Consider the following 20,591-nt stretch of genomic DNA (forward strand, 5'->3'; position numbering starts at 1 on the left):
AAATACGATATACAGCATTTTACAGCATACAATTGTTAAGATCATGTCTTGCCCCCCCTCCCCACACACACACACACACACACTTTTAACGTCCAACCGCTGCCACTAGTTTCAAATATGTGTGTGCGTCATTTGTTCCAAAATCACAGACATCTATTGGAAGAACAGTTAAAACAGCTTACTAGAAAGTACTTTAGCTGTCAAGTTAGTGTCTCAAGATAAAGGCTGGGCGCCTCACGTTTGCTGTAAGACATGCGAGGTCAATTTATCAATGTGGTTTCATGGTAAAATGGCATTTGCTGTCCCTGCAATTTGACGAGAACAAACCAATCATTATATACCACGTCTACTTCAAATCTGCATGTTGAACGAAAACTGACAATTCCACATTTGTTATTCAGTGTTACAAGCTAAGGACGCTACAGTATTACAAATATACGTAAACAACCAAATTTTGGAACAGTAATAATGCTAGTGAGACAGACGTCTCAATGCACATCGTAAGTAACTTACCTTACTCTCGAATACTATGACCATGATCCAATATATACAGATATATAACAAATTGGAACAGTTAGAAGGAATTGAAGCTATTAATTTCTTCAAAAAGTTTTATTTCGAAAAAGTGCTTAGGTAAGGATTATGTTGTTAAAATAATAGATACAATCTGTTCTGAATATAGCTTCCATTACTTCTGGCATTCAGAAATGGAGTGGGCAGAGCCGTAGTTAGGGGGGAACGAGCGGGCCGGTGACACCGGGCGCTGATAGCAAGGGGGCGCTGAACGAACAAGAAGAAAAAAAGTGTTGGAAAAAGAGCAAACGACGCGGCGCCCCGTGTAAGTATTGGCGCCCTATTAAATCAATACTGTTGTCGGTTTGCAAAGAAATAAATTTGTTAAAAATCTTTTTGCTCGCTCCGCTCGCAATTCACACGTTTCAACAAGAGTCACAACAAATTTTTTATTTATTATTTTGATTTGTTATTGACGATGTGATATACAAGGTGCCGAGTAATGACATAGTGTACGCAGGAACGCTTTCAAAATCAGAAATGGTCAAAGTCTGAAATAGACCTACGTGTTTGGCGTTTTGATTATGATGAGTTTGGTTAGTTAATCACGCTTTTCTACCCAATCGGGTTAATCACGATGATGAGAATGAAGGTATGAAAATTAGGGGAGTGAAGAAACACACGCAATCTGCTGTTTGCATGGAAATATCAATAATGAACGTAAACAAGGGTAGACCTAATAATAAAATTTTCGAACTTTGTAGAATTGGGGCTTAGAACTTAACCCAACGAATTTAATCTTTTTCAAAGACAAATTACTAATAGTTTTTTTTTTTTAAATTCCATTGACATATGAAATACTTCCAGTTTGAAGGAATTTATTGGGATCATTTCTCTATCAATTACTTGTATCGCCAGGATAGTTATTCTGTACATACGTATATAGTTGTGTATAATAAGTAATCTTAAATTCAGAACTTTCAATCATTAAGAAATTACTATAATTTCAAACGTCTGTAGTAGCCAAACTATATTTTAGATTTTAAATACAAACATTAAATATATTCTTCATCTCCATCGTTCACTATTTAAAAATTCACAAAGAAGGCTCCTTCTGAATTTCCGTTATGCTTCACAAAATATTTTTTACCGTAAAAGAATTAAGTAACTAACTGTATGGCCTAGTGGACCCGGAGGTTCAATGCCACATTCATAAAGCCTTTCAATGTCTTCTAACCTTATTCAACTGGATCCAGTTTCTATTTTGTATTCCTATTTCTGCGAGATCCATCTTAATATTATCCTCCTATCTGCGCCTAATGGACGTTTTCCGATTGGATTTCCAGTCAAAACTTGGAAAGCGTTTCTACTTTCTTCCATTCTCGCTACATGACCTGTCCCCATGAGCCTCCTAGATTTGATTACTCTAACAATATTTGATAATGTGTGTATAAATTATGCAGTTCCTCGTTATGAAATTTCCGCCATTGCACATTCCCGTTCCTTTTGGGTCTGAATATTCGTCTCTGGATTTTATTCTTAATACTTTCAGTCTGCATTCTTCTCTTAAAGTAAGTGGCCATATTTCGCAACTATACAGAATAACAGGCATGATTATCGTTTTCTATATTTCAAGCTTCAAATTCCTTGACAGAATTCGCGACAACAAAAGATTTTGAACTGAATAATAACATGAACTTCTGCTTTCAGTCAACATTTAATTTGTTCGTGGATACGGTTTTAGTCTGTTGATACGGATCTTAGATACTTGAAAGTATCCACATTTGAAAGTATTAGATATTTGATACTTTGACAAGCGAACTTCATTGTATTTAGTTTCTTTTTCTGCATTTACTTCTAAACCTGCAAGCGTTTAATAAGGTCTCTGCATTTCATTCTATTATTCTCCTATCATCTCCTATCAGATTTGCATCGGCATACGCCATAACCTCGTGAATACTATTTACCTAGGCCCTAGATGCTATCTTTGATTTTCCGTATAGCATACTCCAGAATAAAGTTAAATAATAATGTCGACAATGCCTCTCTTTGTTTCAGGCCAATCTCGACGTGGAAGCTCGTGGACAAGAATTTTCCTACTCGGACTTCACTTTGGGATTCATTTAAACATATCTTAATTACTCTAACTAGCTTTTTCGATATTCCAAATTCTGCAAAAATGTTGTACAATGTTTCTCTCAGAATCGTAAGCCTTTCTAAAATCAATAAATAATTGATATACCGGGTTATTGTATCCCCACTTCTTTTCCTCCTTGTTCCAAATAAGGAGAATGAATTTGTGTATCTTGTTTCAAACTTTTCTCCTCCAGCTAAAATTAACTCAGCCAGAATTTCGTGTATACCACAAGATTTGTGTTTCTTTAATTTATTTATAGTGAGTCCTACTTCTGTTCGGCTAGGTTCTGGAATATATGGTTGTGTTGTGTGCTGCGTGTTAAGCAAATTGTCAAAGAAATATTTCCATCTATTCAAGATGCCATCTGTATCAGTGAGAATTGTTCCGTCATCTCTCTTTAAATTATATGCGCGAGATTGATACCCTTTCTTAAATTCGTTGATGCCCTAGTCTCGATTTTTTTTATTATTATCTCCATGTTGATTAATTTTAGCTTTCAAAAAATCGTGTTCCTTTGTTCAATACATTTTGGAAGTTCCCACCTGATGTCAACGAAATTTTGTGTAGTTATATCGTTTGGATTTTGTAGCCAACGCATTTTCGCGTTTTCTCTTCTCCGGTAGTTTGGTACATTCGTGGTCGAACCATGGTTTCTTCCTACATATTTCCGCGTGCCCCATTATTTTTCTGGCTGAAATTTTAATGCTATCCTTGATTTGAACCCAAGCATCCTCAATACTAGTGTTCTCAAAACCTTTTCAAACCAAGAATCTAATCTATTCAACACTTCAATCTATTATTCCCATCTAGCCTGGTTCTCCTTTAATTTCCTTAAACTAAACCCCTTCGCTTTTAGATTTTGAATATTTACTTTATTTATCGCTACTATCAGATAGTGATCAGTGTCTCAGTCAGGTCCTCTGAACGACCAAACATCAATTATACTAGACAGTCTTTCTCTACCTACTAAAAGTGATCAATTTGATTGTGTGTTCTTCCATCTGGCGAGATCCATGTGTATTTATGACCATCACGATGTGGGAATTTTGTACTCTTCACGATAAGGTTTTGGGTGTTGCTAAGTTCGGAAGTCTAACCCCGTTGTCATTACTTTCGTTATGCAGACTTTCATTCCCTATACCTTACCTTACCCATTGGTGCTATTGTCCTTGTAGGCAGGCACGTAGCCAAGGGGGGGGGGGTCCGGGGGGTCCGGACCCCCCTTTCGAGACCAGAAATGAAAAAAATTAAGGAAGGATAAAACAAAAGGAAATGACGAAAAGAAGGATCAGCGTTAAATATTAAAAAGAAAACTACAGGAAGCTTTTGCTTACTCTTTCTTATGAGGAGATTTGTATTGCTTGCAATATAGTGGCGAGCTAAGCGAGATATTCTGGAAGAGTCAGGGATTTTGAAATTTCAAGAAAAGTTATGGAATTCTCAGAATTTCTGCTACTAGTCAGGGAGATTTCAAGCTTTCGAAAGCATAGTGCTGTTGTGTAACAGCGTGGACATTTTAAATCATAATTTTTCGTCATCGCATCCTTGCAGTATCAAACATGTTATTTCAAGAACAATTTTCTATTGCTCCTTTAACCTATCATTTGGAACCGACAATAGTTGACGGAATAATAAAAACAAAAATTTATGATGAAAGAAAGTTCTGTTAGCATTTGATTCAGCAGAGAAAGGAACGCATATATTGTAAAACTAGTTGAATATACACATGCTTCGCACATGGGCTGTATTTGGAAGTCAACGCCTGTGGGAGTATCAGCATGGTTCACAGCGACGGCGAAAACTATGGATTTCTTACTAATATCGGTCATTTTGGGCTATTTTTTTTACATGTCTCGGTATCCACCCCCCGCTGACTCCCGGCCCGCATACAATTGTAACTAAATTTGCAAGTCATCGCTAATGGAAGTGTCACCATTGATTTCAGCGACCGCGAAAACTATGTATTTGACACTAATATCGGTCATTTTGGATTACTTTTATATGTCTTGCTATCTCACCCCCCTCCGATGACCCCCGGCCCGGAGCCGAATAGCGTGAATTTGGAAGTTAATGCGATCCGAGTTTCATCATTGATTTCAGCGACCGTGAAAATATGAATTCGACACTAATAGCTCAAGTGGTAGAGCGTTGGCTTCGCATTCGGGAAGTCGTGGTTTCGAATCCCGCTGCCGACCATCCTGACTGAGGTTTTCCAGGGTTTCCCTCAGTCCTACCAGACAAATGCCGGGATGGAACCTAATAAACATGCCCTGGCCGATACCTTCCCAAATCCTTTCCATTGTTAATGTTGTTGGATATCCAGTGTAAAATGGCCTCTGAACTGTATCTGATGATTGTTAAATAAATAAATACATATCGATCATTTTCTACTACTTTTACATGTCCCGGTAAACGCCCCCTTGAGACCCCCCTGTTTCGAAATTAAAGAAAAAAACACTTCGTCGTGATCTGGGGCCTGGGCCAAGGTACTTCTGCAGGGGCGTTATTTAGGGGGGGGCAGGAGGGAGCAATTCCTCCCAAGAGTTTGAGGAATACATATACTTTAATCGATTGTCTACTAGTACTATACTTTAATCGATACTAGTACAAAACGTGAAAGTCTTATGTCGGTGGGGCTCTTGCCCCCCTCAAGCGAAGTCTGAAATGACGCCCCTGTACCCCTGACCAAAATTTGGTAACTCTCGGTCCACTCGTCTGGTCCCTAGGCCGCACACAGACAGACAAACACACAAACAAACTCTTTATTTTATTTATATTAGAAGATAGTTTACAAGACAGAATTGAGTATGTACTTTCATAATAATTGAGGTCATAACGAAAGGAAAATTCTTATATTTGAATAAACAGGAGAAGGACGTAAATATTGTAAAGTCTTTTTCAATAGTTTCTTTTTATTATTTTGCTCGAAATTTCTTCATAGTTTGTTATTAAAATACTTGCCAACATATCCTCATTTTATTGTCCTAACAAACCAATATATGCTAATAGTAAAGTAGTTTAGATTGATCGAGCTCCTGGGCCTTCAGAATTTCATGTCACTCCTTCCCCCCCCCCCTTCGTTACGAAATCCTGGCTAAACGAACCAATATATGTTCCAATAAAATAGTTTAGAATGATCGATCCCCTTTTGTGATGACCACAGTATTTCATGTCACGGACCCCCCCCCCCCTTCACGAAATCCTGGCTACGTGCCTGTTGTAGGACTTGAAACTCCTTCAGGATAGATTTCCATCCTTCTCTGTTCTTTGCTTTCCTTCTCCATGCCGTTATTCCCATCTTCTTTAGGTCATTCAGTACATCTTTCATTCCCTATAATCAGTTTGAAAATATCCTCTCGTCTTACCTTCGCATTGAAATACCCTAATAGAATTTTCATATGGTATCGCGGGAGTTGGTCAAATACCCGTACTACTACTTCTTCATAAAAACTGTCTTCTATAGCGTCATCCTTATCTTCTGTTGGGACATGTACAATTAAAATATCACAGCACTGACATTAAGAGTACCGTAATAAAAGAAAATTTATCATTAACGAATTCAACCCGTTTAATTGCTGGTATTAAACGAATCGAAATTAAAATGCTATTTGTGTGTCAAATACAGAATAAAATTACAAAAGTTTACAATTATCACTAGAAGTTAATGCTGTCACCTATTTCGAATATTTTAAAAGCACATAATTTCTAATATATTGAAATTGCATTTCTTATCGATAATATAAACAGTAGCGAAGCGTACTATGAGGCTCTGAGGCCGGGTCTACCCTGTTTTCCACCGTATATTTTCTTTATCTTTGGTTTCTTATAAAATAAATAATTCAACATTTCGTCTTTTTTTCAGTAACAAAATAGTAAGTTGGAAACACTTTGAGTCCCTTCCGTCTGAGCCTCACCAGCTCTACGGACAGGTTTACGGGCTTAGCTGCTCAGGAAGCGAAGCTATTATCGCTGGGGGTTGCACGCATGTTGGGAAGGTGAGAAGGCTCGCCTCTGGGAGTTGCTAATATGTTATGCAGAGTAAGAAGTTTCTGCGTAGGAATTATGTATTTCTAATAGTGATAACTTGTTTAATTTAGGCATATACTCTTTACTTAGGAGTTATTCAAAGTTGCTGTATTTTTCCTACATGGTGCCTGGTTAATAATAGCTTGTAGAAAATAAGTTTGATACATTAAACATATGTATAAATTTACCAAACGCTACGATCAGGATAAAATAATATTATTTGTGTGTAATTTTAGTTGTTTTACATTTCATAGAATCAGTGGGGTACTTAGGATTTTGTTTCGGGGGCTTTGCTAACTTTATTTCTGGAAATGTGAAAATTCTATAATAGGTCTATATATATATATATATATATATATATATATATATATATATATATATATATATATATATATATATATATATATATATATATAAAACAATAAAAAGTTGCGATAAAATTTCGGTGAGTGCTTATGCCCGAAAGTCAGCCCCATAAATATGCCACTCCATAGAATACAATATTAAATATCTTACTTTTATTCAAATAAAGTTCCTTCTGAGCATTAACATTTCTAGTGAAGTCTTATCAAGTGATGCATTAATTAAACGCAGAATTGAACTTACTTTAAAGTGAGAGTTGCAAGTGGCAAACGCTTATCCAAGAAATTTGACAACTACTTAAAGAATGTGTTTTCTTTTTCTCTCCCTCGATTTTCAAACATGCAGGAAATGAAAGCAGCAAGTGAGAAGGAAATTCCACTCAACCCCCTGAAAATCCGAGATAGAAGAAAAAACGAAATGAATGTTTTGACTTTTACGTCCACGGTTATGCCGGATAGGCTAAAGGAGACGGTGATTATGAGAAATGAATGAAAATGGTGGAATGAAGAAAGTGGGAGGAAACGGGAGAACCCCGAGGAAACCTTCACACGCACTGTTTGTCCACCATAAAGTTCAATTGGCGAGAGCAGGATTTGAACTCCCAGACAGAAGAAAGTATGAACTGCACTTTAAAATATTTGTAGTGGAGCTAAATGGGAATATTCCAATCACACACATTGCGTGTTTTCCCCATGTAAATATTTGTTGAATAATAATAATAATAATAATAATAATAATAATAATAATAATAATAATAATAATAATAATAATAATAATAATAATAATAATAATAATAATAATAATAATAGATTACTTTCTGTCCACTTATATTTCATTCTTTCTTGTTAAATTAAACAACAACAAAAAAGCTATGTATACATGCACATAAATTCAACTCTAAACACTGTTAGAAATACATCTAAGAAAGTTTTTTTTTTTTTAATAAATAAGATTTGGTAGCTTTTTTTAACTCAATAAGGAATTAGAATTCTGACTGTAATTTTAAACATTTTGATACATTAAATGTTAATTGTACTATTAATTTGTCGGACCTATCTTACTTGTGGGATTACGCTTCGCCACAGAGTATAAAACGTTGTAAATAGCTGTAAATTTTCATAACTGTTCTCCAAGTGGATTTGTATACAGCCAAAGGTAGTTTTGTGAAGTTTAACAGAAAGTCCATAAAAGGCTGTTGAAAACAGCTCTAATTGTAAAAATAAATAAATAAATAAATAAAATAAAATAAAAAATGATCGTTTTAGCTGTTGCAATGGCCTGTCCAAGCAGCTTGATAAAAGTTCAGCATAGCATAACAGCAAAAACTGCTTCTCTTATATGCAAAAATAAATAAATAAATAAATAAAAATAAGGGGGGAGGAAGTTTGGGGTAGGGAGCGCCGAATTTTACTTCGCCCTGGGAGTTGAAATCTCTAGCTACGGCTCTGGGAGTGGGGCAGCACCTATCTTCTAATCAAGTAGATGGTTTATAATAATAATAATAATAATAATAATAATAATAATAATAATAATAATAATAATAATAATAATAATAATAATAATAATAATAATTATTATTATTATTATTATTATTATTATTATTATTATTATTATTATTATTATTATTATTATTATTATTATTATTATTATTATTATTATTATTATCGTCTATTCCAAGATTATTGCTAGTATTTATTCAGTTATATCACTCTTCTTCCACACCTTCGTGTTCAGACTACGAACTTGTCACAAACTTTTGCATATGATGAGAACTAAGATTGGGTTTGTCGCGTTCAAGGTCAGAAAAATGTAGAACTCAGTTTGTGACAAATATAACTAACGTACACAAACATTTTTATGAACATTTCGTGGTTGCTGATTAGTATACTTATAACATACCTGACGTAAGGTGTGTTATCAGCTATATGAAATTTAGAGGCTGGATCGAAGTCATCATCACTTCGAGGGACAGGTGGTACAATTCCTTGATAATGAAGTCGCAGCTTCCACCAATTGACGTTGTAATCTTGCTGCGAAATATCTCTGTTAAACACATGCCAACGCCACTTGTCTACCAGGAGACCAAATGGCAGTTGCGGTATCTTTCCGAGAGCTTGTCGAAGGAGGAAAGATATTTCAAATGCTGCAAGTAGAAAACCAGAAAAATTTACACAAGATATATAACATGTTTTTTACAGTTTCACGTATTCATGATAATGAAGAAACAACGGCTATTAATTGCATTAGTTAGCTTTACCAAAATATTTAGTAACTAAAATATTTACGAAATAATGTATTGAATTAAAACTTCGTTGAAAATCTCTGGCTTAAACAACCATTATAAATAAACAAGAAGGAAGCAGTAATAAGATTTAGTCAATAATAACTACATAAGTGAATCACTGAGGTGACAAAAAAAGTACCCTTTCATTATTCAGTGCAATGCGTAACATCAAGTTTCAACAAAACAAAGGATCTTTGAGGCCTAAAAAGATGATTATACAGAAGAAAAATGTAAGTAGTGCCTACATATTCAGCAAATGAACTCTTCGTATTATTGGCATTTATTCTCACTTCTACTTTAACCCTTTCACTGCGTGAGTCGTCGAAAAAAATCCCTTATTTGCGAATGTGAACTATAGTCATTGTTTTAAAACTTTTTGTCCGTATCTTGGGCTTCTCGATAGTAGTCGGAAAGATTTTTCGTGCGTTTTTTTTTCGTTCTGTTGTTTATCGAAAACAATAGAATGCAAAAAATCGAACAGAACATCTTTGGAGATTGCTCTCGACAAGTCCCAGATACGGTCAAAAATAAATTTAAAACGTTGATTATAGTCGTTCGCAGGTTAGGGAAATTTTCTTTAAGTGAAAGGATTAATATTATATCCACAAAATTTGTACAGGGCATTTCTGTAACATATTTTAACTTTAAATTAGAAAATCACTATGTCTGACTCTACATTTGTGAATATACTAGTCGCTGAGATGAAGTAACCCTGACACGCATGCACATCGGACACTCTCATCTAATCCATTCGTATTTAGTGTATGGTACTAACCATTCGTAGTACGAAAATTCTATCGTTCCACTGAGTATTTGGGGTTTGTTATAGAATGTCCGGAATACTCAGACTCCACAGAACATTTAAAACTGCCTAAAAAGTCTTAATCAAGTTTCGAAGGGTACTGTTGTCGCTACTGATCGTGTTTTTACTTTTATTCGTGATAATGGATTAGTCAACATGCTCTGAGATTTTCATTTTAACTTTTTCCTCCTTTGTATTGCTATGATTGCTATGTATTTCTAGTTATGTATTTTATATTGTTGTTTATTATTCTAGTATTTTCATTTCCTCTGTTTGAATTTCCTTTTCTTTTAATGTTTTATATTTTGCAGAATTTATTCTTGAAGATCACTTTTTTTATGAGTTATATATCGCATTTTTAGCAGAATGTATCGGGCGTTGATTTGATCGTGACAGGAACAAATAGCCTCGCTGCTTATGTCTCTATTAACATCCAATAATCAGTCAATTAATTTTATCATAATGACATGATGAAAATCCAGTTTGAGGTAAGTATTATGTTCCGAAATTCATTTGAAGCAAATCAGTCACTTTCCTGTGATGCAATCACAAGAAATAAATAATGTCGATTTCACTATGTGGCGAAAAAATATAGAAATTGTCTCTTTCTTCCTTAAAACTGAAAATTTGCAAAACGCTGGGCCTCTTTTTCTTTATTTGTAATGGGGAGTTCATGTGCCGAGTTTTATTTTCCAAACTAGGATACGGACTTTGATCAAAGTGGCATGATACATACCTAGTTTAAAATGGGTATTAACTATGTTCCAAAATTTATTTCAATCGGATCAGCCGTTTTCACGTGACGCGATCATAAACAACGAAGTCCATATCGATATGACGAAAAAAAAATATGGAAATTCCCTTCCTTTCCCCTTAAGACAGGAATTCTTAGAAACGTTGATGTATGTACCCAATTATTCTTATGCCAGAGCGGAAATACATAGCAATAATTTCATCTAAAATAATTAGTCTAAAGCGAAATATTTTTTCTCGATAATCAATTAAAATTTTGTTCTTTTCTATATACAATTTTGTATAAGTAAATCCTCGAGAAAAAGATACGCGGTGTCTAGATCGTCAAAAATTAAGGTTTTACATAGTTTCGGTTTACTTTAAATTACATAATTTGTGAATGAATAACATTTAAAGCCTGAATTACGTGTTAAGCTTACAATATATTTATTGTACTGTTGATTTAACCTAAACCATTGAAATCTGGTAATATGTGATGTTCAAAAGACATGAATAGCTAAGGCTCAATTCCTCGGGTTTTTCCAACGTTTGTGGATGTCAGAATGCAATAAAATTAATCTTTCGAATTATACTATTACACGCAGAGCATTTTTGCTCCGATTGTAGGTATAGGTAATGATCATTTTAAAACAATAGTATTAATGCACCACGATATTAATGGATAATTTCACGTCAAGGAAATCAGGATCTAGATCAGTATTTTAGTTCGTGAAACGTTATTTAGTTGCCAAAATAAATACTTGGTATCTATATATAAGTCAATCCTATTTCTTCTTATGAAGAACAAGAAAAAGGTACGAATATTAATAAAGTATGAAAGAGTTAATTAAGAAATATTAAATATTGTTCGACGAAAGGATATGATATGTTCTAATGATTATGCTCCGAAATGATTTACAATAATACGTAATGAAAAGATGCATTACTGAATAAAATAAATTTTGTTGATTATTACGAATATGTAATGATTGGACTATTAATGGTACACCGATACGTGAACAATTTACGCGTGTTACTCGGCTGGAGCTGAAAAAAATGAAAATGAAATGAAATGTTTAAGTTTTACGTTCCACGTTTATGCCCTCTAGGATAAAGGAGACAGTGATGATGAGAAATAAATGACGGGTGGAATAAAGAAAGTGGGAGGAAACAAGAGATCCCCGAGAAAACCCACGCACAGGGTGTTTGTCCACCTCAAAGTTTACTTGGCGGGAGCTGAGATCGAACCAAGGATCCCATTCATCAGAGGTGGACGCTCTACCACTCAGCCTTTGCGGCCCTTTGACTGGAGCTGAAATTTGTATCCTTGGTTGTACGTTTAACTTACTTCATCATTGTTTGGAAGTTAGCTACAACATCTGGTATCTGGTTTTCGCAAAGGGGCCCACTCTCTAATGTAACTTGTGTTCAAAATATATATTGCTTTAAAAGAATCTGTGAGTGAGTGTGTGTGTGTGTGTGTGTGTGTGATCACTTTTCGCATAGAAGGATGCCGCCTGAAGCCACCAATTTTTATACACAGATAAATGTTCACTAGTCCTAATCGCATACTAGACTGTATTTTCGATTTTTTGCTCGGGGGATTTATGGAGGGGGTGAATATGCGATTCATTTTGTTTCTCGTGGTTTCTAAGAACGCCCTGTATGCAGTCCCGGACTGGGGGGTAGGAGATTCACTTGGATTAACTCACATTATTATTATTATTATTATTATTATTATTATTATTATTATTAGTAGTAGTAGTAGTAGTAGTAGTAGTAGTAGTAGTAGTAGTAGTAGTAGTAGAAGAAGAAGAAGAAGAAGAAGAAGAAGAAATTTAACAGTCTTGTAGCTGTCAACTTCATTTACGAGTGGTAATGTGGCCCCAGGGTGGGAACTTGTTATGTTTCTTTACGGTGTTGCAATAACTTGTCAAACGACTGACAAAGGGCCCTAGCAGGACGTTTTAAAAGTCAGTCTCATTTCGGCATTCATGGGGCCCCACTACACATTTAGACAATATGATGTTGAGGCTCCATTCTTCATATTGTTGAAATATATTCTTACTAGTCCACAAACAAAGGGCCCCAAACAGGATATTACAATACTGTTAGTCGCATTTCAATAATGAAACCCGAAGACTACATTCAATGCTGGAGGCCACCGAACTATGGGAACGGAACGAACTACAACGAGTAGCTATGCTCCAACTCAGCAAACATTATTTAGCTTCCTTTCCATGTTATTCAATATTCATTATTATATATGGCAGAGGGGGGGGGGGGGGAAGAATCCCTGTTCTGGCCAGTCCAATTTTGCCTATATGCAACCTTCGATATATATTGAATGTAAAGGCTTACATACAGCAGAGGATAAATATCCGGACAATGGTCTCTCTTTTTATCCAGGATTTGAATTAAGACCCGACATGACAGGTGCTCACAGGTAGTTTATAAATTGAAAGAAAAAAATAAAATTTCAAAAATCGCTCTTTCTTGTGCTAAAAAGAGTTTAAAACTACTCGAGCAGTTCCAGAGGTGGCCGGCCATATCTACACATTTAACCTATCTTCAAGATATTAAAAAACAACGTAATTTAGTTCAAAACCAAACTCTTACGTGTGTTTTCAAACTCAGCTATGTTCATGCTATCTTTATTGAATTTACTCATTTTAGGCTACTTCTCTGCAGATTACATTTTTTTGTTAGTTTTATAACAGCAGAATATTAAAAAAATGTCTATTCACTTCAGCTATTAATTCATTATTTCTTTTTTTGTCGAACAAATAATTATTGAGACGATTTTTAGTTTGAATATCTGGGAAGTATATTCTACATAACACGGTATTATTATTATTATTATTATTATTATTATTATTATTATTATTATTATTATTATTATTATTATTATTATTATTATTATTATTATTATTATTATTATTATTTAAGAAAGTGCAAGATGTAATCATAAGGCCTTCTTAAGCTGGAAGACTTTATAAGGGAAGTCGGCTAGGGCATGATTTAAAGGTATGATTCTTCTCTTCCTCTGGTGTGACTTGGAAAACCTCAATCCAAATAGTCTTAGGCAGTGGCGTATTTAAATTTTTTGTTTCGGGAGGGGCTATGCACAATATGTGAATAAGCACTTATATTTTTCCTTTTGGGTTCCGATAAATTTTAATGAAGTTGTGCATATAACCTAATTTATTTTGGGGTGCTTGAGCCCGATAGCCACCCCCTAAATACGCCATTGGTCTTAGGCATTGTATCAACTGGAGGATTAGAGCACATAGAAATCAAGTCTATGGACCAAAGTTATGAGAAAAACAGAGATGTTAAAATTTGTACTGTACGCTTAATAACCTGGAACACTTACGATAACACTTTTCTCTCTTTTTTATTTTTTATTTTTTCTTTTTCTTTTCTTTTTCTTTTTTCTTTTTTTCTTTTTCTTTTTTTTTTTTACATTATTAGAATTATTTACAAATCTGCACATGAATCTCCTAAGGTCTGCTAGGAGCTTAAGATAGAAATCTTAAATATGAAATATGACCAAAAGGGGGCTTGATTTCCTTGTGCACTAAACGCGCCATATTGCTTTTTTTTTTTTTTAAATAATAAGCGTTCATTGAGGCTTTCTCGATATATACGCACCTGGTGATGGAACAGAACTATTGATGAGACCAAGTCTTTCTAAATGTTGAGGAGTCATGACACCGTACATGATAGCATCTCCAACAGCTTCTTGAAATGCTGAATTAGCACCATCCTACAAGGACAGAAAACAACGCAATTCATATTTCAACATTTCATTTTATTTTAGTCTTTATTGATGGAAATCAGAATTTCAATTTAAATATTCTTTTCGTTGTGTTACATATATTTCAAGAAAAAAAAAAGTCAACAACACGCAAAAGGAGTTTATGAATGCGTCTGAACAAAAATAGCATATGATCATGTGAGTTTATGTATCTAGTTGAAATTTATTCTGGTTTGTAAAATTCTTGGGTCACGGAAGGGTTTCGTGCAGTTATTATTATTATTTAGGATTTCGTGTCCTTTCGTAGTGTAAAATTTAGCGTTCTCTCTACAGTGATATATCTGAGTGTGTAACAAAGCAAATGATATTTTCATGAAGGTCATACAGGACATAGTAAAGAACAACAATATTATACATTAAAACAAGCTTTCCTTACATCTCAAAAGAAATCACCTACGGAACTTATGATTATAGCACAAAGGTTGCTCTAGACGACAAGTAATGCTTTGCTGATAGCTATTATTTTAGATTCTTACAGAAAGTTTATGAAATGTGCTTATGTTATTGGATAAGTTTTGTAAGAATAAAGGCAGTTATTTTGGGTGACTATAAATTGTTTTCTCTTTGAAGTTCAGCGTCTCTTTCAGCACCGAGAGCGAGGCTATATGAGACGTGGACCTACAGTTTAAGATGGAATAACAACCACCGTAATGCGTTCAAATTAAGGCTCTTCCCCTGAAAATTGAACCCTGAAACTCCTTGCATCAAAGGCGCGCGCGCTAGCCACAAGACCAGCGGGGAGGGCGGATGACTATAGAGTCAGATGAAACAATTCATTATATTTGTACGAGGGTGATCTGGAAAGAAATGTGCAGAGCTTAATTCACACTTAAAAGGCGAGATGTATCATTTTATAGTTCCTTAATGTGTCTTCTTTCTATTGAATGACTACATCTCACCAGGGGCTAATAGGTATCATTAGAAGGTCGCAGGCGCTTTTTCCCCCACGAGGGCCATTACCATCTCAATGTCACAAATCAAGTTGCGCAGTTTTCTTCTACAGTAAGTCAATAGTATTAACAATTAACAATTAAAACCTTATATTCTTTTGTTAGCATATCATTCTAAATTTTCAAAGTATTACACAAAGTTCAGGAATATGTTTAGTATATTACAAAATTAGCAGATGTTTTAGTGTACTACTTTTTGATGCTACATAGTGTCATAGTCTATCATCTTTTTATTCGAAACATTCTTCAAGTTCTTTTCAATAGACATCAACATAAATGTTTCCAAATGTTCCTGAGATATGGCACTCCTTAACCTATTTTTAATATATTTCAGTTTTGAAATACTTCTTTCACATGTAGCTTATGAGCAAGGCCAACAAAAATTTGTATGCCAGTAACAAAACCCCTTGATAAGCATTGCTGTATGAATTTAGGGATGCATTCGAGTCGAGTCGAGTCGAGATTTAAGCCTGTCTCGACTCGTCTCGAGAAAATGTTGTCTCGACTCGTGTCTCGACTCGAAAATATGTTTCTGTCTCGACTCGTGTCTCGACTCGACAGTCTCTGTCTCGACTCGACTCGAATTCGAGTCGAGACGTCTCGAAATTCGAGTCGAGACAAAATGTACGAGTTAAAATATAAGCACACATCAGCCAGACCATCATGACTACCTACCTAATTGTCAGTATGTCGACTTTTGGCATGGATAAAAACGGCGACACGTCTTGGCATACACGCAATGATCCTTGATAGGTCGCTGGAGAGAGCTGGCACCACATGAGCTCACTCAGGTTACCTAATTCCCGTAAATTCCGGGAAGGGGGGCGATGTGTTCTGACGTCACGTTCAATCACATCCCACAAGGGACATCACTCAAATGTACGGCTCCAATTTCTATGAAACTTTTTTTGCTGATAGAAGGCATGTATGCATCATTACTTGTGATGACAAATTTTTGCCATGGTGCATGTTTTCTATTTTTTTAAAAATAACTTTTAAGAGTTGTGATGTGGTTATTAGAGATTACTACAGAAGTCCCTTACTACCCTTTGTAAACGGAGCGTAAATGAAGAAAAGTGAAGAAAAATCATGTGGATACATATAAGTCCTGGGGGGAAGTCGTATGGTAGATATGACCTTGATGGCAGCCATCTTGAAATCCGCCATTTTGAATTAAGGTCAAGTTTTCAAAATGGGAATAGGGTAATATGATACATAATTTCGGGCTAGAATTTAATTAGAAAAATAATGGTGAGGTTAGTTTTAAGATACACCCATTTGGGGGAAAGTTACAGGCATATTAATTGTTTTTACTTACTGTGTGCGTAAGTCCCTTCTTACTTTCGTCTCAAGACCTGTAAATCGATCGCAACGGCAGAGCCCGGTTTCGCACTAGTGTTTAGAAATCTTTAAACTCACTTGAGGCAATATTTGTGGATTATTGTATTGTATTTTGCCTTTAATTAAATTTGAACCCACTTCATGATCTTGTGTAAAGTATCATTAAAAGAGAATTTCTGTTTTTATGGAGAACGTAAGCATAGTAATTATAAAAGGTGAGTAAGGTGCGTATGTATTTATAAGAAAGTTTATTTTACGAGTCTTTTGTGGTTCCGCCAACCTATTCTTTAGTTGTTTCTTTTTTTTTTTTTCAAAATACTCATATCTCATAAATAAAAGAGCTATTATAAAATCTCTTACCACTATTCTTTAATACTTATAAAATTTTATTTATTGTAAAAGCACTGGCGAAATATTTCTTATCGCCCACTAAAATTATGGTGGAGCTTCTTCGTGGCTAACGGTTAGTATACTTGCCTTTGGCGTGTGAAACCTGGGCTTGATTCCCGGTGGGAGTTCATGTGGTTCGGATTCCACGTTAATCAGTAGGTCCACGTCTCACATAGCCCCGCTGCTGAACGGGACGTTACATTGACTACATTATAAAATTGTAATTTGTGACGACTAAAATATCAGAAATTAAAGATTATTCTTTGGGTTTTGGAACATTTTGAAAAACGTGAAAAACTGGTACTGCACCGATACAACACACCTTTTGGATTTGTCATTGTGTAAAGTGATACAAACTAAAGAAGAATTACAACTTTATGAAATTGTATTAGGACTTATTTAGAAATAAACACAAAATAAGTGTAATAGTTCATATCCGTATCAAATACCAAGTTTATGATGAATCAACTACACAAAGTAGGATCCAAAAACGCTCATTGCAATTTGTTCCATCCTTCAGTCGAACCAGGAACTGAAACATAAAGAGTGACATTTTCTTTTTAAAGATACTTTGTCCAGCTAAGTATTGTGAAGGATTATGTCAGTAGAAGGAATTGCATTCCATTATACAAGCGCAATTTCACAACTTTATGTACACATTACTAAATATCGAACACCCTTGTGCATATGATTAGCGTACGCGTCTTTAGTGCGGGAGACCTAGGTTCGATTTCCGATGGGAACTCCTATGGTTCTGAACCCACGTTAATTTGTAAGTTCACGTCTCATATAGCCTTGATGCTGAAAGGGACACTAAACTCTAATCTAATACTAAATACAAATATTTAAAGAAAAATGATGACGAACCAAGATGGCGTGAATTTGGCTATCAAATCCATTTTGTGTTTTCAGTTATTTTCTAGTAGTATTTTTTCTAGGCATCCTTTCAAAAGACAGTGATGCAAATTTCGTAACTGCGAATTCCTGTTAGAAGCCATGAAATTATCCGATTAGATGCAAAATTTCCCGTCCACTAAAATAGATACCGTAAATTTACAATATCTAACAATAAATAATTTCGAAAGATATCGCTTTCGAGGGAAAAAATGAAGTGAAATCTTTGAGTTTTACGTCCCATGGTTATGCCGGTTAGGCTAAAGGAGAGGGGTGATGATGAGAAATTAGTGAAATCGTGGAATGAAGAAAGTGGGAGGAACGGAAGAACCCCGAGGAAACCCACGCACACGGTGTTTGTCCACCACAAAGTTCACTTGGTGCGAGCTGGGATCGAACCAGGGTCCCCAAGCACCAGAGGTGAACGATCTACCACTGAGCCACCGCGGCCCCGCTTTAGAGGGGCCATGACGTATAGTTGAACTCATTCTCGTAGTATGAAAGGCATTATTTATAATTATGCATGATAGGATCACAAACAAAATTTAAAAATATTATGTGCACTTTCTTTTAACAAACATTATATTGTCTTTTATGGTGTGGAAGGGAATGTTATGTTCGAAAAAAAAAGTCCTTAACACGATTCTTTTTGCTACACACTGCATGTTCCTAGCCACAGAAAAGATGCAGCGATAGGTAGGCTATTTTTCAATTGCTTTACATTAGCTTGATGTTTCAAGTCTTTTGTGTGTTTCTGAAGTTCACTTTTACCACAAAAGAGCTCAATATTAACATGTCTTACATAGCTTTGGTTCGATTCTCAACACGAACTGCAACTACCCGTTAAATTGTGCATCCGAAAGGCACTCTTTGTTAAACCTCGCTTATCACCGCTCATCTTAATAATATATATAACTTCACCGCGAAGCAAATGTTGCATTTCTCTCTTTCATCCTAACACAAAACAAAACTAACCACAGCTGTGACACGAAGGAGCTATTTCGAAAAGAAACAAGCTGTGCTTCATAGAGATGTGTACCAAATGATAGAAGTATAAAGTATTGTTTTCTTTCCTGTTTATTGATATCAGTTGGTGTTCTTAATGAGTTTACTCATTAGTTTAGAAAGAGTATATATGGAATTTGGACATATGTTGTACGTATTTTCCTGAGAAATTGATGAGACCAGAAAAATTATAAGGACAGATGGAATAGGTTTAAACGCATCTACGTGACTTTATCAAATATTTATTCTCCATAATGGTACCACGCGGAAAACTTGGTATACTATAATCTTTGCCTCCCTCTGTTAGCTGTTTCGTATCATATATATTGGATGGTTTTGATATTTCTTCTGATCATTAAAATATAGCAATGGTACCTGTGTGCGTGCAGAAATGCAAAAGCAAAAGATAACTTTCTATTTGTTTTGGAAACAACAACACCCATTTCACGTGTGCGAGAGAAATTGAGCACAGCGAGATCGGGTGTTTATGTTTACTCACGGTCAGTTCGCAGCAGGAGTCCATGGTAAAAGATTTGGCTAACTATCTCTTCATATTGACGTGAAAAGACTCGCAAAACCCTATAAATACAAAAGAATGCGCTTCAAAGAAAGTTTAGACACAGATGTTTCAATTTTCTCTTAGCATCTTTCTTCAGCAAAAGAGTCGGTTCATTGTATTCGAAAAAGGGAAGGGTGAAAGGGTGAATTTATATTTTATGGGGGGGTAACATTGTAAGTAGTATAAACAATACATACCGCTTCCGACTCGACCCTCATCCTACCTCAAGTTGTAAAGTAGAAACTACTAGAAAGGGACAGAAGTATTCAACATGACTGCGACTTGAGTTTCAGTTCACAATACTAAAACCAGTGAGCAAGTAAACAGTCTTTTGTAGGATCGTGTTTTACTTCTTGAATTTATTTTTGAACATTTCTGTGAATTCAACAACAGAACGCAGTAGAAATACGGACTAGTTTTTACTCCAACAATTACTTTCGCTCCAACCCAGGGATGCCACATTTATGATTTCGTATAATAGTAGATTTAGTGATTTTACTATTGAACTAGTGATCTAGTACGTACTTTGGGTAAATAGGCACATTCTAGTGATTTTTTTGCATTTTTTTCTGATGCAGACAAATGACAAGGAAATGGTTCTTAAAATAAAAGGAAGAAGTATATTGCAGTTCAAAACAAATGTAGAAACTTTAAATTATTTTTTTTTCTCTCTCTGACTGAGTGAAACCCCTGCTGTGTAACGACCTTAGGTAAACAACGGCTATCTTTGGTCCGCTACCTCCTTTTGTTAGCCGACATGAGATGGGTTACTTTT

General features: G+C 35.2%; 1 protein-coding gene across 1 annotated transcript in view; it reads right to left on the reverse strand.

The window, feature by feature from the left end:
- LOC145668188 (angiotensin-converting enzyme-like) overlaps positions 1–20,591 on the reverse strand; it is a 128,153-nt gene that overhangs the window by 12,113 nt on the left and 95,449 nt on the right. The window contains exons 7-8 of the mRNA XM_081735829.1: positions 14,512–14,626; positions 8,939–9,182 (exon numbers count right to left, since the gene is read on the reverse strand). Of these exons, the coding sequence (XP_081591955.1) occupies positions 8,939–9,182; positions 14,512–14,626 (359 nt within the window). The remainder of the gene's footprint in view (positions 1–8,938; positions 9,183–14,511; positions 14,627–20,591) is intronic.

Source organism: Thermobia domestica, chromosome 13 (genome assembly GCF_964235325.1).
Source record: "Thermobia domestica chromosome 13, izTheDome1.hap1.1, whole genome shotgun sequence".
NCBI classification, from domain to species: Eukaryota; Metazoa; Arthropoda; class Insecta; order Zygentoma; family Lepismatidae; genus Thermobia; species Thermobia domestica.